Raw genomic sequence first — 16,491 nt, 5'->3', positions numbered from 1 at the left:
AATCCGAAATCTTAGGTACATTTCGGCCCTCAGCGAATTATATATGCTTTTTCTTGAACAGACCCCACTCGGATTTCTCGAGTAGTTTTGGAATCGCGTTTATCCTGGAACTTTACGCACCGCTTTGCTCGCGGGAAGCCTACGATTCACTCATCCTTCTGGACATACCCGAATACTCACGTTGGCAAGCCTTCTTTCAACAGACGAGAGGCAAACGCCCGATCGTGTATCTTCGGTTTTTTTTTTTTTTGTTTATTGTAAATAAATATGCAACTCATGAAAACTAATGGTCAATTAGGTTATGTTAGCTACATTATAAATACTTCAAAACATTGTGGATGGTTGATTTGGTTAGGATAGCTACATTAAAAATACTGTGAAATCATGTAAACGGTTTCCTAGCGCTGGATAGCTACATATTAAAAAGTTATTTGCTAAGCAATCATAAAATGATTTTACAGTTTTTTTAATGTAGCTATACTTACCTAATATAACCAACCATCCACGGTGTTTTAAAGTATTTTTAATTACTTCTTGCTAATTTTAAGAAAAGAAGGCTTGCCAACGTGAGTATTCGGGTATGTCCAGAAGGATGTGTGAATCGTAGGCTTCCCTTTGCTCGCTGCCCGGGCAGACGGCGCCTAAGCGCTGTAAACGTGATTGACGAATGTGTTTATTTACTGGTTTTTGTAATAAATAGCTAATAGATTTTGGTTTTTTTTGTTCAGTGTAGAGTTTTAAGAGTCAATTTTTTTTTCAGTGAGCAAATAAAAAAAGGAATAATATGTTTAACTTTCAACTTGTTATTTATATGTTTATTTCTTAAATGTATTTTGTTTGGCTCCCGCTAGGAACGCTAAACGCAGCCACTGTTAAACTCAACAGCTGTTGCCAACCTCGTGCTCGTACGTTATCATCCAATGTCTATAGGTTATGTTCATGTCGAACCAACCCCAAAGTAGTTTTACAACTTGTTATGATCGACAATAATTAATTTTGTGTGATAGTGACGTTTAAAAATTTCCATCAAGTAATGGCGGGCCCGGTAAACAGTTCTAATATCGATGAAGCGGGCGAAAAGGAACCCAATATACTCTCGAAGAGACTGAATAAAATTCTGGAAACAAGATTAGAAAATGACAAGGATACTCTAGAAGCTCTGAAGGAGTTATCTACATTTTTCACTGAAAATACTCTACTTTCTCGAAGAAATTTGCGAAGTAAAATTGAAAAGAGAAGTATTGTAATTAACGAGGTAAGGTTTAGGTTAAACTCAATATAATAATAATAATTATTTAATTGAATAATGCCCATGTTGGACACAGGATGACAGCGTAATATAAAGAAGGTGCCTCCTTTAACCTGTCAAAAGTACAATTTTTCATAAGGTCTTAAAGGGACGGGTAATGTACCCTTGCACCCCCTTCCATCTATTTCCGGCGCCCCTAACATGATATGATAGATGCTTCCAAATTGCATAAATTAAATATGGTTCATAAATGCAAGCATTAGTGAGTCTAGTATGTGGAAACTGATACCACTGTAATGAGGGGTTGAAAAATAATTAATCTCAGAAGTACAGTTCTGTAGTCAGTTTTCTTTAATCCTGCGTTCGGTGGTTCAACACTTTCGGTCATCACGCACAGATGTTCACATGTATATTTTGCGGATTGGGGCATTTGTATATAAATGCGATAATTTCAAAGTTATGCTTTTGTGTATTTTTTTCTTGCTAAAGATCAGTTTATTACAAATTGCTTTTAGTTTATAAATAATTTTACATTATATTAATGTTTCTTGGGTGTTCCTTTTAAAACTATACTCAGAAGTAATAATCCAGCACAGCTTTGGTCTTGAAAATGACTACTTAACAATCCTTTACTGTACTTCAGAACTGTGCTGTAATGTTTTTGAGTTGACATGTTAAGACGTGGGCCAAGGAGGTGCAATCTCAACTATTAGTCTTTAATAATCTTTTTTTTTTGTTTTGGCTGTGAATTTTTTAGAATTATATTGTAAGTAGCCTACATTGATGTTTAGTAATTTTCTCGCGTCGTGGCTTTTCCATAAATAAAAAATAAATAAAATTAGGAAAATACATTATTTAAACACTTGAGACGTTCCTCTATTTACCCTGTAAACAGCATTTCTTAATTCCAACTGGTTTCTTAGAAATTACCAGTTGTAGGTCACATTATATATCCTATGCAATGAAGTGGCCGTCACCATGTTCTGCTTTAATTACTTTGCAGATTCTGTGGTTTTTCATGCATAAGAACGTGTATATTTTTGATCTGGATATTGTAATGCAATGTAACTTATATAAAAAAATGGTAAATATGTATTGTACGGATTAGCGCCAAAAAAAATCGTACAAATATGAAATAACTTTCATTATATGCTATCTTACGTCCTCTTTTCAGAACCGCCTGCGGAGATAAAAAATTCCAAATACTTTTGGAGATATGGCCGTTCTTATTTTGCTATACCAGACGTGTGTAATAATTTGACCGTCGCCATTTTATATTTTGCCGTGTGCGCGTGAATGTCTAAATAACATAAATTTTCCATTAGGTAAGGTTAGTTACATTATAAATACTTCAAAATAAACAGAAATTAAAAATAATATCAATTTATTTTACATGTTGTATAGTTTTAAGTATTTATAATGTAACTGACCTGACCTAACAAAATGGGACAAAGGTAGATTAGGTCAGGTCAGCTACATTATAAATACTTTGAAACTGAACAGACATTAAAAATAATAAAATTAATTTTATTGGTTGTTTAGTTTTAAAGTATTTATAATGTAGCTGACCTGACCTAACAAACCGGGAAAAAGGATGAACAGAATAAACTCACGTAAGTTTCTTTTTACATGATGTATTCGTTTACGTGAGAGTCCTTAAGATCCACATAAAGTTCTGCCATTCCCGATTACACCCGAATATTCACCTTCGGCCAACCTCGGGATTTATTTATTTTTGCGCAGGAAAAATGAATTGAAATATTAAAAGTGGTCGGATAGGTTAGCTACATTAAAACACTTTAAAACCATTTGGATGGTTAGTTAGGTTAGTATAGCTACATTAAAATAAACAGAGAAATATTAATAAATAAACCCGAGGTTGGCCGAAGGTGAATTGTTCGGGTGTAATCGGGAATGGCAGAACTCTATGTGCATCTTAGGTTTCTCCGTTCGGGAACATCGCAAAAAAAAAAAAATGATACTTGTAAACAAGCAACCGTTATCGCCGCACGAGTGCACAGGATGAAAATTAAAAAATTCGATATCTCCAAAAGTATTTGGAATTTCTTATCTCAGCCGGGTTTAATGAAAAGAGGAAGTTTAAGAGCACAGAATAAAGGTATTTTCGGATTTTTAAATTTTTTTAAAAAAAAAATCGCCAAAAAATGAAGATTAAAAAATTCGATATCTCCTAAAGTAATTGGAATTTTTTATCTCCGCAGGCGGTTCTGAAGAGAGTACGTAAGATAGCATATAATGAAAGTTATTTCATATTTGTACGATTTTTTTTGGCGCTAATCCGTTTAATACATATTTACCAAAAAAATTTTTTGATTTCCAGACATCAATCCTTGACAGGGATTTTTTTTAGTACTGAGGAGGCACAAAGCGTCAATATGCTATGTGCGGTAGCACATAAAATGTCTTTTAAAAGGAATTTTCATTGCGTGTTGAAACATAATAATTCCTTTTATTCGTCAAGTTACGTGCTATAGCACGTAACAAGTTGGTGCTTTCAGCCTCAATACTGCTAAAAAAAAACCCTGACAAGGGTTGACACTTGGGTTTGGATGCACAGTAAGGATTCACGTAATTTATTTTTCAAGTCATTACGTTACATTGCGTGACAATATCCAAATTTATGTATGGAAAATCACAGGATTGGCAGCACAATTAAAGCACAACATGGCGACTGCAGTTTCACTGCATGGGCTATCTATTGTAACCTACAAACTGTAATTTCTACTAAACCAGTAGGAATTAAGAAACACTATTTACAGGGTGAATAGAAGAAAATCTTTAGTGTTCGAAAAATGTATATTCAGAATTTTATATTTTTATTCACGGAAAAGCCGCAACGCCAGAATTTTACTCCTAGGCATCTAATAATTTTTGTTGGCAGGATTTTCTTTCTGAATTCAGAGAAGTAAAAGATGCTTTGGATGATATCTACAATGATGTATCTGCCATGAATAACTCAGTCCAAAATATGACATCACGCCTTCAGTCTACCAAGACACAAACACAGGACCTTATTGAACAAACAACAAAACTTCAAGCAGAAAGGTATTTTAAACTATAAAAACATAAACCTAGTAAATAATATTTTAGTTAAAAGTAAAACAGATTTTCATTTTTTTTCGACTAAAGAAGCCAATAACAATATAAAGTTACAAGTTTACTTCCTGAAATTTTTCTAAACCTTTAGTAAAAGAGAATTGCTACATTTCAAGAAATGGTAAGTTTTGTTAGTTAGTACTGTAAAAAATTGTTAGATTGGGTCATTTTTTCATGACATATTAATTACAATTACAGACAAAAATATTTTTATTTTAAATGTTTAAAGGGTGTGGACTAAAACACATAAGTAACGTGAGTGTAACACCGGTACATGGAACGTGTTTTTTGCAGCCAGAAGGTGAGTCTGCAGCAAGAGGTGGTCAGTGCTTTCTTGAGGAGCTTCCAGCTGACGCCGGCGGAACAGGTTGCGCTGAGGGGAGTCTCGCGAGATGCAGCCATCACACACGAGTTCTTCGTCGTGTTGGAACGTGTCAAGAAAATACACACGGACTGCCGCACGCTCATGCAGTCGGGCCATCAGACCGCAGCTCTCGACATCATGGAGCAGATGTCGCTGTACCAGGTGCTGTTATCGTCCTTACCTATGCGAAAAGTTGCGACTCCTGTTTGTATGATTTACACATCTGCTTAAACAGACTGTAATAAAATGATAGTTTTACTGTTCTTATAGTGGTTTATGAACAGTTTTGGGAGTACATTTTAAAGTGATTGATTGAAAGTTATGTTGCATTTCGTAAAAATTCACTCATAATTTGTTTATAATGTGCCTAAAGAAGTATAACTTAATAAATATGGAATTGGGTACATTTTATTATTAAACTCTACAATGATTGCTGAATTTTGTTAATCATGGTGTGTTACAGGAGACTGCCTTGGAGAGGTTGTACAGGTGGACTCAGACTAATTGTAGAAACATAGAGTCGGCTGAGACAAGCCCCCTGCTGACTCAATCCATGGCTTATCTGCAAGACAGGCCAGTGTTGTTCAAGTGAGTGCACTAGCTTATCAAACTGTTTAATACTTTTTTTTATGTGGAGTTAGAACAAACTCAGTTTTGTGCAAAAAGTTTATATTAAGTAGATGTATTTTTTTTTTTTTTTTGTCATTTTAAATCAGTTTCAAACTCGTGTTCACAGTTTTTATATGTTCTGATTCTTTTCCCAGGTATGTCGTGGACGAATACTGCACTTCCAGGCGCTCGGTCCTCGTCAGAGCTTTCATCGACGCTCTGACCCAGGGTGGGCCCGGGGGAACTCCCAAACCTATCGAGATGCACGCCCATGACCCGAAGCGATACATCGGGGACATGCTGGCGTGGCTGCATCAAACAATTCCAACGGAAAAAGAAAACTTGTTGGTCTTGCTGAAAGGCTGTGACAGAATAGGTGCGGCAATTTTTTTTCTTCCCTGCATTATTAATAATTTTTAATTGAAACAGAGAGAGGTGGCCCAGTGGTCAAACAGACACTTATTCGGGATGACCTGAGTTCAAATATTAGTTTATACGTCATGATTTCAGTTTTTAACGTTTCCTGAAATTACTCCGGGCAAATGCAAGGATGGTTCCTTATTCCAGGAATGTGCGTGGGAAGTTTTTTTTAATGGCTTCTTACAATAAAGTTGATGAATATTCAATGAATATAAACATTTTGTTTCAGTAGGTAGACGTCAGGAATAAAAGACTACCTCATGAGTAGGGACCGGAAAAATTTGCGGGTTCAATGACCTGCAGGATGAACTCCATAGTTCTACGTACACTCGGTCAAATGTCACCCACTCATTGGCTGCTGTCTTGTGAGACGTCCCAACGTAGCAGCCTGTGATTCGATAAAGCTTTGGTCGGGCGTTTCTCATTGGCCCAGAGTCATCCAGGTGAGTTGTGAGCCAATGGCAGAGGCAGCACTGATGTATAACTATTTGTATTTTAGCCTGTCACAAAATTAATTCGCGAATTTTTCCGGTCTCTACTCATGAGTAAAAACTAAGCATGAACATAGCTCTGCCTGACTGCTATGCATTTTGAGTGTGCCTTGTGTGGTTATCTGCGACTCAAGTAGCCCCTTGTGTGTGGTGTTGTGTTGGGTAAAGAGGGGAGAGAATAGAACGAAAAGCCATTGTCCTGTGATGTCGCTTGTGGACCTGCCTTCAAGGCGGGTGAGTGGCCCAACTAGTTTGACTAGAGTCATTATAAACTACGTCAACTGCATTTATTGTTGATTAATTTTTTAATGTACTAGGAGGTTTAAATCAAGGGCAGTGAAAATACAACCCCTAAATTTAACTATTTTAGCTATCAAAAATATGTTCAATTAATTTTTCAAGCTAGTGGTGCCAGATTACAAAGTGTACCGAACCAAAGCATGCCCAGTTAATGACCACTGTTCATAAATATTTACATTCACTTCAGTCTTTCTGCATTTACTGAAAGAGTAAGCCTGAATAAAATCTTATGAAAATATTAAATGCAACTATAATTATATATCATGCAACAATCAATTATGTATCATTACTTCCTTGTTCTTAACATTAAACAAACAAAATAAATAATCTATGATGGAGATTCAAAATCAGCAACCAGATTGTGGTTGTGGTTCAACGGCTAACACATCCACACGGCCGCATGCTGGGCTGGGCGACTTTAAACACCGAACTTAGGGCTAAGATGAAGTGTTATATTGTTTAAGAAATGTTGCCTGTGGCGCCAACTGCAGAGCAGTGAAGATACCTCAGTGTACACGAATCGTTCGGCCAGGCCGTCTCCAGTGCTTGGCCTATCATTGACCCTGCTGCTTGTTGCCTACCTTAACACATACCCGTTGGGGTGATATCCAGGCTTTGCCCACATCTTAATTACAGAAGAGCCAAGGTTCGAAATAATACTTATGATTTAAACTTGCACACGCTTGATTTACATCAATTAAACAAACTTCCGAAGGATATAAATATATAATCTACTTAAGCCGTCCTCCAAAAATGGGAGAATGGAAATGGGACACACTTCCAGCGGACAAATGAAAAATGTTTTGTATATTTTTATTGTTTAGTGTAGCTATTCAGAGTCAAGAAAATACACTAATGTCTTCCGTCTCATGGTACGCGTCCACTTCCTCAAGTCGCTTGTCTCCAACTAACAGTTTCTACCATCTTTAATCTCGACCTCTTGAAGCCAAGCGTTCCTACTCACATGTAGATAGTTGTTACATGGTTAATACACAAAAAATATTTTACTCTTTAAACCTTCATAATACTTAAATTTATTCTAAAATGTGTATTAAAAACTACAACTACTGTTAATTAACTTTACAGCCATCCCTGAGCCACTATGGCCGTCGGCTGGTTTACCATTTTGTACTAGTACTTAAACAAGGTACATAACACAGCAGTATTCTTAATTGTTACTATTTGGTTATTATTAATGTTTTTAATAAATAGTAACAAAATAGTAACAATTTAGAGTATTTATTAATAACATTAATAATTAATAACACTCTTTAACACTTATTTTATTTAACACCAATACACTCCGAAGGTGACATCACACGAGCAGATGGGTGGTGAGCTGAATGCTGTCAAAGGAGGCCTGCGTCACGGCAAAAGGTGACTGTTTGATCCAGTAGAATGACACACGTTCAGGGCTAGATTTTAAGGAATATTTTAACCTGCCCAACGGACAGGTGTAATCGAAAATTTGCCTGTCCGCCATCCAATTTGCCTGTCCGCTGTTTTACCCAAATAAAAAAAATTTCAAAGTCGCTGAAAAAGTGAGGAAAAAGGATTTTTGCTATATTTTGCACCTATTTTTATCACACACTTAACATCCTTATTTAATCATCATTTTCAGACGAGTCACTGCACGAATTACTTGGCTGATTCTGTCTTGAACATCTTCGATAAGGAGGCTGAAAGGGTCAACGTTTTCTCTGAACATTATGATATCAGAGATTTATTGCTGGTGCTGGATCAAACTCACTTTCAGAAGGTGACTGTATTTGAACACGCATGAGGGCAGACAGTGTATCATCATTTAGACAGTTTCGCCAGTCTGTCTTTATAGACTTCTGATCCAGATGATTTTGAATGCGTTTCGCAGACTTTGCAAAACATTTGTTTTGTTTCTGTGTCGTAACGAACCAAAGAAACTCGGAACACCAAGACGTTAAAAAGGTACGGGACCGGGCGATTTTGTCATATTTAACATTATATTCTGACTTGTCCTCGTCCGTTTTTCTTTTCTTTTCTGGTGGTTTTTAAGCACCAGTAATGAATTTCCACATTGTGTAACGCAGTTAATTAAATACTTAAACAATCGCCGTAACAAGATAAACTGTAAAAGATTACAGTGTCCTCTGTAAACAAGTAATGTTTATTTTTTGATGCAACAGTTGACAGGCGAATTTTCAAGCAGTCTCAGTCACTGCGGCCACTGTCAGCTGCATCTGGAGTACGCCGTGAAATGTTAACCACGCGAAAACGCTTTTCTGTTAACAAACTATATTAAAGTAGAGCAAGTAATTAGTAAAGTCGCGATTTATAAAGACAATAAATTTTAAAATTATATTTTGAAAGTAAACAACGGTAAATTACGTAATTGTTGGCTGCACTGCAACGAAATTAATATTAAAACATGGCAACAAAAACAAACATAATCGGTGTGAGACGTTTTGCATCTCTAGCATACAAATACGACTATGTTATGTGAATCATGACGTGAACGTAAGATTTTAAGAATTATGATTCAGAAGATTTCAGCACGGTTTGTACAAAACCTATTTTTTTTCCCGCGGTATACAATAGCCAGAGTCGTCCGTCACAAAAGTGCAGCTATTATTGTTTATTTATAGATATTGTCAAAGATGTTTTATTTGCGGTCGCGGTCGCATAAATGTTATTAATCACCTCTGCTGCATTAGTGCGTGCGAATAACCTCGGTGTCACAAGTTGCACCTGTCCACCGGATAGTTGCCTTTTTTATTTTGCCTGCCCGGACGAGATTTTACCTGTCCCGGGCAGGCGGACAGGCGCTAAAATCGAGCCCTGCACACGTTAATACTATTTATTGGCTCCACTCATCTGTATCCAAGTGATAATATGGAAGGTCTTGTGCTAGGTAGTATTCCAATTTGTAGCAGGTGAAATAACGTTATGTATTCCTGCACCATTACCTATGCATTTGTGATTGGCAGTATTTTTGATAATTTTGTGTCTCTTTGCTATTTCCAACCTGGCTTTACTTTTTATAGAATTTACTCAAATTTAAGATTTGGCTCATACATCTCCTTAGAAATTTTTTTTCTGTAAGTGCCCTTGTGTGTAAAATTGAATAAAAAAAATTTAATTGAGATTTAAAATTAATAGAAAATTTGTGATTTTTTTTTGTATATGGCTTTGCATATTCTTGTCAACAGCCAGGTTTTTTTTTAGACTGAGAGACAAAAAAAACACTAATCAAAGAAATATATAAGACTAAAGCTTTGGCTAAGGACAAGATAAAATAAGATTGGGAGACAAAAGATTTCAAATCCAGGTCTTCCAGAAAGTTATTTTATTGGCCACTTGTAACATGACTTTACTCAACTTTATTTTATGCAATTTTTACGTAATGGTAATAGTATAAAGTATTCACTTGAGTGTAATTTCTGAAAAAAAAAAAAAAGAAAAATAATAATTATAGGTATTTGTCTGTCAGATGTTTCAGAAAACCAGCAGGAGGCTCTTGCAAACATCACTGAGGGCGTGTGTCACCCCCTGAAAGTGCGTGTGGAGCACATCCTTACCTCGGATATTGGCCCCATTGTTATGTACGGCATCACTAATTTAGTGTACTTCTACAAGCAGGTCATTTGTGAGGTATGTATTGGTTGCTTTTGGAATTTCTTGTGAACAGGTCTTGAAAACCATCAACAATGTCATGCTTTATCTCTATAAAGTCATTAATTTCCTTTGTATTTTAAGTTTTTACTGTAAATGTTTTCTGATAACAGTTTGAATGAATGAATCAAGAAATAATGCAATGAATGAATGAATGTAAAAAAGTTTTTTTAAAATTTTTTTTGTACATAATTGACAAAATGGATGTTGTAAATGAAAGATATGGATAGTGTCATTATCATGAGCACAGTACCGGTAGAGTGCAGTCATGCGTCGATTTAGGTAAAACTGATGCGTTGTCAGAAATTTAACAATGTTGCTATCATACTGAATCTTATTCTAATGTATTTTGTACTGAAAATAAAATGGTTTCGGAAGCCATTCAGTTTCAAACACATAAATTTGTATTAAGTCTTTAAACTACTCTTCATGACAAACTGTTATCTTAGTTGGATATATAACTGACTACAGGCAGTGTTTTTTTTTTTTCAACTAGTGTTTGTATGAATACCTGGTGAACTAATTTCAGAACTTTTTCAGGAATAACTTTTTTAATAACATTTTTATACAATTAATTAAAGTAATTTTTTTTATGTTATAAGCAAAATTAAACATGAAAAAATGTAATATGAAATGGATCTACTACTCGCAGGAATGTTTTTCGAAAAAACTTAAACCTTTTCAAGAGCAATTACCATATGAACTAAGTGGATAGTCTCCACTGTTTATATATCTAATGTGCAACTATAAACTGAATTGAGGCTTCGAAAAAAAAAAGTTAGCAAACAGCTGCTTGAAATTAAAGTTTTGTGACTTTCAGCATCATTAAAGTATATTTTAGGACTTATTGGTTAATTCCTTACTTTTTCATGTCTTTCGTGACCAGCTCTCCAGTTTTCTTACTTTCTTGAGACTTTCATTACCATCTCTCCAGTTTCTCATTCTCTCTTGATTTTCATGACCAGTTTTCCCCAGTTTCTTTATTTTCCCATGACTTCTGTGACCAGACCTCAGTTTCTTCACTCTCTCACTCTCTCTCTCTCTCTCTCTCTCTCTCTTGACTTTCATGACCAGCTCTCCAGTTTCCAACTTCCTCATGATCAGCTCTTCAGTTTTCCTTACTTGCTCGTGACTTTTGTGACTGACTCTCCAGTGTTATCTTTGAAGGATTTGTGCAATGGGAGTGCATGACTTGATGTAAGTTTTTGGACATACACCATTGCTAAGCAATGGCGTATGTCCAAAAACTTACATCAAGTGACTCTCCGGTGTTATTTTCGGTGGACACCCTGCCGGCAGTTGCCCTGGAAGATGTGCAGCTGAGTGTGTCGGCAGGTGGTGCCCGGCGGGCCGCTAGAGTCGCTGCTGGCGGACCTGGAGCGACAGTGCCGGCAGGCGTTCCTCGCGGCGCTGCAGCAGCAGGTGAAGCAGCTGCTGGGCGGGCGGGCGCTGGTGCCCCCCTCCGACCTCTCCCCGGCCCCCGGCCTCGCGCACGCTCTGGGCACTCTGCGCGAGGTACTGTCCGTGGCCAGCATGGCGGAGGGCCGTCAGGAGGACATCGTCAAGGTGCGTGCAAAGGCTGTTTGAGATGGTCAAGGGGGGAGGTGGGGCAGGGGCGCAACAAATAAATTTCCCAAGGGGAGGCAATGTACCTTTTTATAAAGAATCATCGATCCCCCCGGGAAAATTTGTATTTCAAGGTGGAAAATGGTGCTATTGAAGCAGTTTTACTATCTAAAAATTGATTACACAGCACTTTCTTTGCCCCCGTTTGCCCCCACTTCAAGGTTTTAGAGAGAGGGGTGGGGGAGGTGCAAAATACCCTTGCCCCCTCCCCTGTTGTTGCGCCCCTGGAGGGGCGAATGGGGAAAACTGGGAAATAAGTTGCTCAAATGTGGGTACCGATAGAGAAGAGACCATGGGTGGAAGATTCAGAGAGTGTGGAGGAGAACAGAAAGGGAAAAGCACAAAGTTTAAATTAGATTAGAAAAAAGATTTGAAATTTGTGAATAATTTGATATTAATTTGGATAAAAAAAATATTTCAAAATGCTTAGAAGGCATTGGAAGTAAGAGGGGCGAGGGAACCATAGAGTAAGCTTAAATGTGCAGGAGAGTGATTAGAAAGGAGGACTCCCGACCATTGTGGCAGTCCCATGGGAATGGTGATGGGGAAATCCCCCCCCCCCCTTCTCCCCAACCACAAAACCCTTCCTAGAATAAAAAAGTATCTGACCAATGAAGTCGGGTGAATGTTTTTGTGTAGTATAATATTATTTTACATTTTTAGTGTTATTATGTTATGTGTAATTTTTTAAACGTAGCATTCTTAAAAATTATAAAAATGCCCAGTGTTTTTCTAATGACTTTTCAAGATGTCAGAAATGTGTTAAAATAGCAGCTTAAGGTACTATATTTATTCCTTCAAAATTCTGTATTCTCCATTTAACTGTGAGGTATTCCACACCACCTGAAACTCTTCAGTCATTCACTCTCCAACATTCTAACTTGGATCCACCACTGCCTGGCCACCAGGTGGAAGCCCATTGCAGGTGTAAATCTGAATATAAAAAAAAAACAAATGCAGCATTGATGTAATGCATGGGTTGAGGGTAGAGGGGAGTTCTACTCCTAAGAAAACAGGCTCACTGCAAAGCTCACCATGTTTCCCACTTAAGAAATTTCCATGATTGACCTGTGAATTGAACCCGAATCACTTTTGCACGAGACAAGGACAACCATGGCGATCTGACCATTCAATCACCATGGCTCCACATTGTGAATAAGGCATCTGATCTGCTTTGAAAGGCCAAACTGTCTGGTAATTCAGCAGGCAGTACAGAATAAATTAGATACCAGTAAACCAGTTGAGTAAGTGCAGCTAACTCTCTATAAAATTAAATGCAAGGAAGCATAGTGTGTTTTAGGAAAGAAGTTATGAATTTATTAACACCAATACAATACACCAATCCCTCACTTAGCATGTCTTCAAATTGCGTGAATTCATTTAGCACAATGTTAATTTTACAGTCCCAGTCTTGAATAGCATGTCTGTAAATTTCAGTTAGCACAAAATCACCACAGGTAAAAAAAAGCATATTGTTAGCTACACGAGGGGGGGGGGGGGGGGGGAAGAGATGTGTGTGCAGGTCTGACTGTGCTATCACCTGTTGTACAAACATCAGCTATGGCAAGTTCAGTTGCATCTATTGGGTGTAAAGGACCAAATGTTTTTATGTCCATGCATATTATGCCGGGCCGTGATGAACTTCAATCTAGCCAGTGGCAGAGAACTCGCATGCACAAACACAACGTCTGCCTATTCGTCTGCCGGTAACTGTGCGTGCGCTAGCACATGCAGTTGGAATCATATTGGAATCATGTTTAAGTGAGAGCATACTGCATCGTGCTCAAGTATTTGAGAGGAAACATGAAATATGCAAGCGTGCATAATGTCATGAAGGCCACAGTTACATTGGTCACATTTAAGTTTTAACCCCTTAACATATATATTATGGCTAGATATATGTGTCTAAAAAAACCATTTTTTAAAATTGGTTTTTTTGCAGTAATCTATTGTTTTTAATATGCAAATAAACGTACCACATGTAAAACATACGTTTTTACATTTTTTACAAAATTATGTAATTTTTAATGCACACTGTTTTACTAACCCGAGTATACTCGTCATTGCTGAAATATATGTAAATACATTATAAATATTTATGGAATATAATTAAATAGATAAATATTTAGATAAAAACATTTAACACAAATTGGAAGTTATTATAACAACATTAGTAATGTTCAGCATGGTTAGAATTATTTCTCAAAAGTAGTTATCTGAAAATCACATTTGTGCAGCAATATATTTTACCTATTCAATATGCAAATGGACATACCACACAAAATACATTAAAATTTTACATTTATCACACCATCATGTCATTTTGAATGGACACTGGTTTCCTAACCCGTGTATACTCGTCAGTGCTAATATTCACTAAGATTACTAAAAATATTTATAACATTAGCCAGATATAGTATAAGCTTACATAGAAACCAATGAAATAACTTTTGCAACATACCATATTTCTTTTACAAAATTACATCTACTTTTATAAAATTGCCTGAATAACATGAAAAACAAAATATGTACATATGATATGTAAATGTTGTCAGTCCGAATAGATCTTTGTATAAAAATTTACCTCACAAGGTTTGTACAGTATACACTAACTGCAATAGCTGAACATTCACAAATACAAAAAAAAAATCATTGTAATGTCAAGGATGTCATTCTTTACAAAAAACAAAGTTTTTATGTGAGACATTCAGTTTTTTTCACAGCACAATAAATAGAAGAATTTTTATTTGAATACAGTAGCTGAATAATGTCACGAGTCTGTATTGACATTTGTGAAGTTATTCTTGAATGCATTTCACTCTGACTGTAAGCCTAACTAATTTCTGCCTAAATGTCTGCTGTTGTATGATAAACTCTGAAGCACGGCACTACACACAGTGGCACACCACAGTCTTCACACATGTACCGTGTTTCACGCCGTATTTTTTTCCCCCGTGCATCTGTCACCCTGCTGCACATTGCACACTGGCGTGTAGGATTGCTTTTTTTGTCAGTTGGCGGGATCGTAGCTGGAAAGTGACGTTCAGTCATTCTCAGTGGATTCGTTGATTTTCCAGGCCTACCTCGTCCTGGCGACATTGTTGGCTTGTGAAACTGTTCAATCAAATTTTTGACAACAGCCTCTCTGTACTCCAAATGTGACTGCTTCCCTCCCAACTTTGAATATAACAAAAATGAATTCCATATTGCTAGGTCCACTAAATGGAAAAAAATCTTCTTATAGTATTTTTTCCCCCTCTTCCTGGGTACTGCATAGTCTGTTGTGCGCTGGTCAACAATATCCACACCTCCCATTGTACTGTTGTAATCTAACACAACTTGTGGTTTTATGTGCTGTTGTCCATAGATTGTAACACTTTTCATTTCAGAATTGTGGATTGTAGACAACATTGTGACTGGTTTTTTGTCCATCCACTTCAATGCCAATAGTTTACCTCTTTGGAAAGCAATGACACTGCCTTTCGGCAATTTTTGTTTCCGCAATTCTGGTGGCATTTCTTTTCTTGTCGTTTTCACAGTCCCATAAGAATCGGTTCGATGTGATAGCAACATATCTGATAGCTGTGGTGAAGTATAAAAATTGTCAGTAATGACACAATAACCTTTCCCAAGAAGAGGTTTCACTAATGACATAACTACTTGTGACGACATTGGCAAGCCTTTGTATTCATCATCAAAATTGGTTCCTCGTCCGGTGTAAATTACGAAGGAATATACATATCCACTTGACGATTCACATAACATGAATGACTTTATTCCGAACCGCGCCCTTTTGAGAGGTAAGTACTGTTTCCAACCTAGACGCCCTTTATATAACATAAGGCTTTCATCTACTGTGACATCTTTTTCTGGAGTGTAAAGTTCAGAAAATTTATTTTGCAAATGAATATATATAGGCCATATTTTGTTCAGTTTAGGGTTTGGATGGGTGGCTGCATCATATGACTCATTATCCACAAAATGAAGAAACTGTTTCAGCTGAACAAATCTGCGAAATGGCATGGTTTTCCTAAAAAATGGTGTGTCAAATATTGGGTTCTTAGCCCAGTACATTTGATATGTAGGTTTTTTGACTATGCTTTGAGCCACAACTAGTGCAAGAAAAACATAGATTTCCTCTTTGTTTGTTGGTTTCCATTTTGTTTGAGGATGTGTTTGAATGTACTGTGATGCAAAACGGTTCGTTTCTGTAGCTATGAGTTCAGCCAAATCATTATCAAAAAATAAGAGAAAATAACGAAGAAAATTATCGTCAACATTTACATTTACATTGACGCCTGGTTTACTTGTAAATGGGTATCTTGGAGGAGAGATAGTTGGCAAACTACAGTTTATCTCACACCACATTCTGCCAGATATCTCTTCACTACCTGATTCTTCTGAGCTTGAAATGTCATTATAATTGTCGCTACTATCAGATCCCAATTTATCAAGATCACTCACTCAAGTCGCTTCCTTCACTGTCGGAATCACTCATTTTGAACAATTTCTATTATTCACATTACAGTAATGTTGACACCTCAGTTAAAATATATAAACATTGGCGGGAACATCATAAATTCATAATAGTACTATTAGAGACATCTAATGTACAATTTTTCAAACACAAACGGCGAACGCGTGTAAGTAGGGTACCGTGATGGATC

The 16,491-nt window shown here is 36.7% G+C and overlaps 1 protein-coding gene across 3 annotated transcripts in view; it reads left to right on the top strand.

The window, feature by feature from the left end:
• The first annotated feature begins 221 nt into the window (after positions 1 to 221).
• LOC134532968 (conserved oligomeric Golgi complex subunit 6) overlaps positions 222 to 16,491 on the top strand; it is a 22,458-nt gene continuing 6,188 nt past the window's right edge. Inside the window, exons 1-8 of one of the 3 annotated variants that reach the window (XM_063370053.1) lie at positions 222 to 566; positions 852 to 1,255; positions 4,152 to 4,315; positions 4,661 to 4,892; positions 5,194 to 5,318; positions 5,495 to 5,715; positions 10,017 to 10,177; positions 11,534 to 11,764. In XM_063370053.1, the coding sequence (XP_063226123.1) occupies positions 1,034 to 1,255; positions 4,152 to 4,315; positions 4,661 to 4,892; positions 5,194 to 5,318; positions 5,495 to 5,715; positions 10,017 to 10,177; positions 11,534 to 11,764 (1,356 nt within the window). In that variant the 5' untranslated portion in view covers positions 222 to 566; positions 852 to 1,033. The other 2 variants (XM_063370054.1, XM_063370055.1) reach the window with 2 other exon arrangements.

This window comes from Bacillus rossius, chromosome 6 (assembly GCF_032445375.1).
Source record: "Bacillus rossius redtenbacheri isolate Brsri chromosome 6, Brsri_v3, whole genome shotgun sequence".
Lineage (NCBI taxonomy): Eukaryota > Metazoa > Arthropoda > Insecta > Phasmatodea > Bacillidae > Bacillus > Bacillus rossius.
The sequence above is the reverse complement of the archived record's forward strand: the minus strand, read 5'-3'. Positions and strand labels throughout refer to the sequence as shown.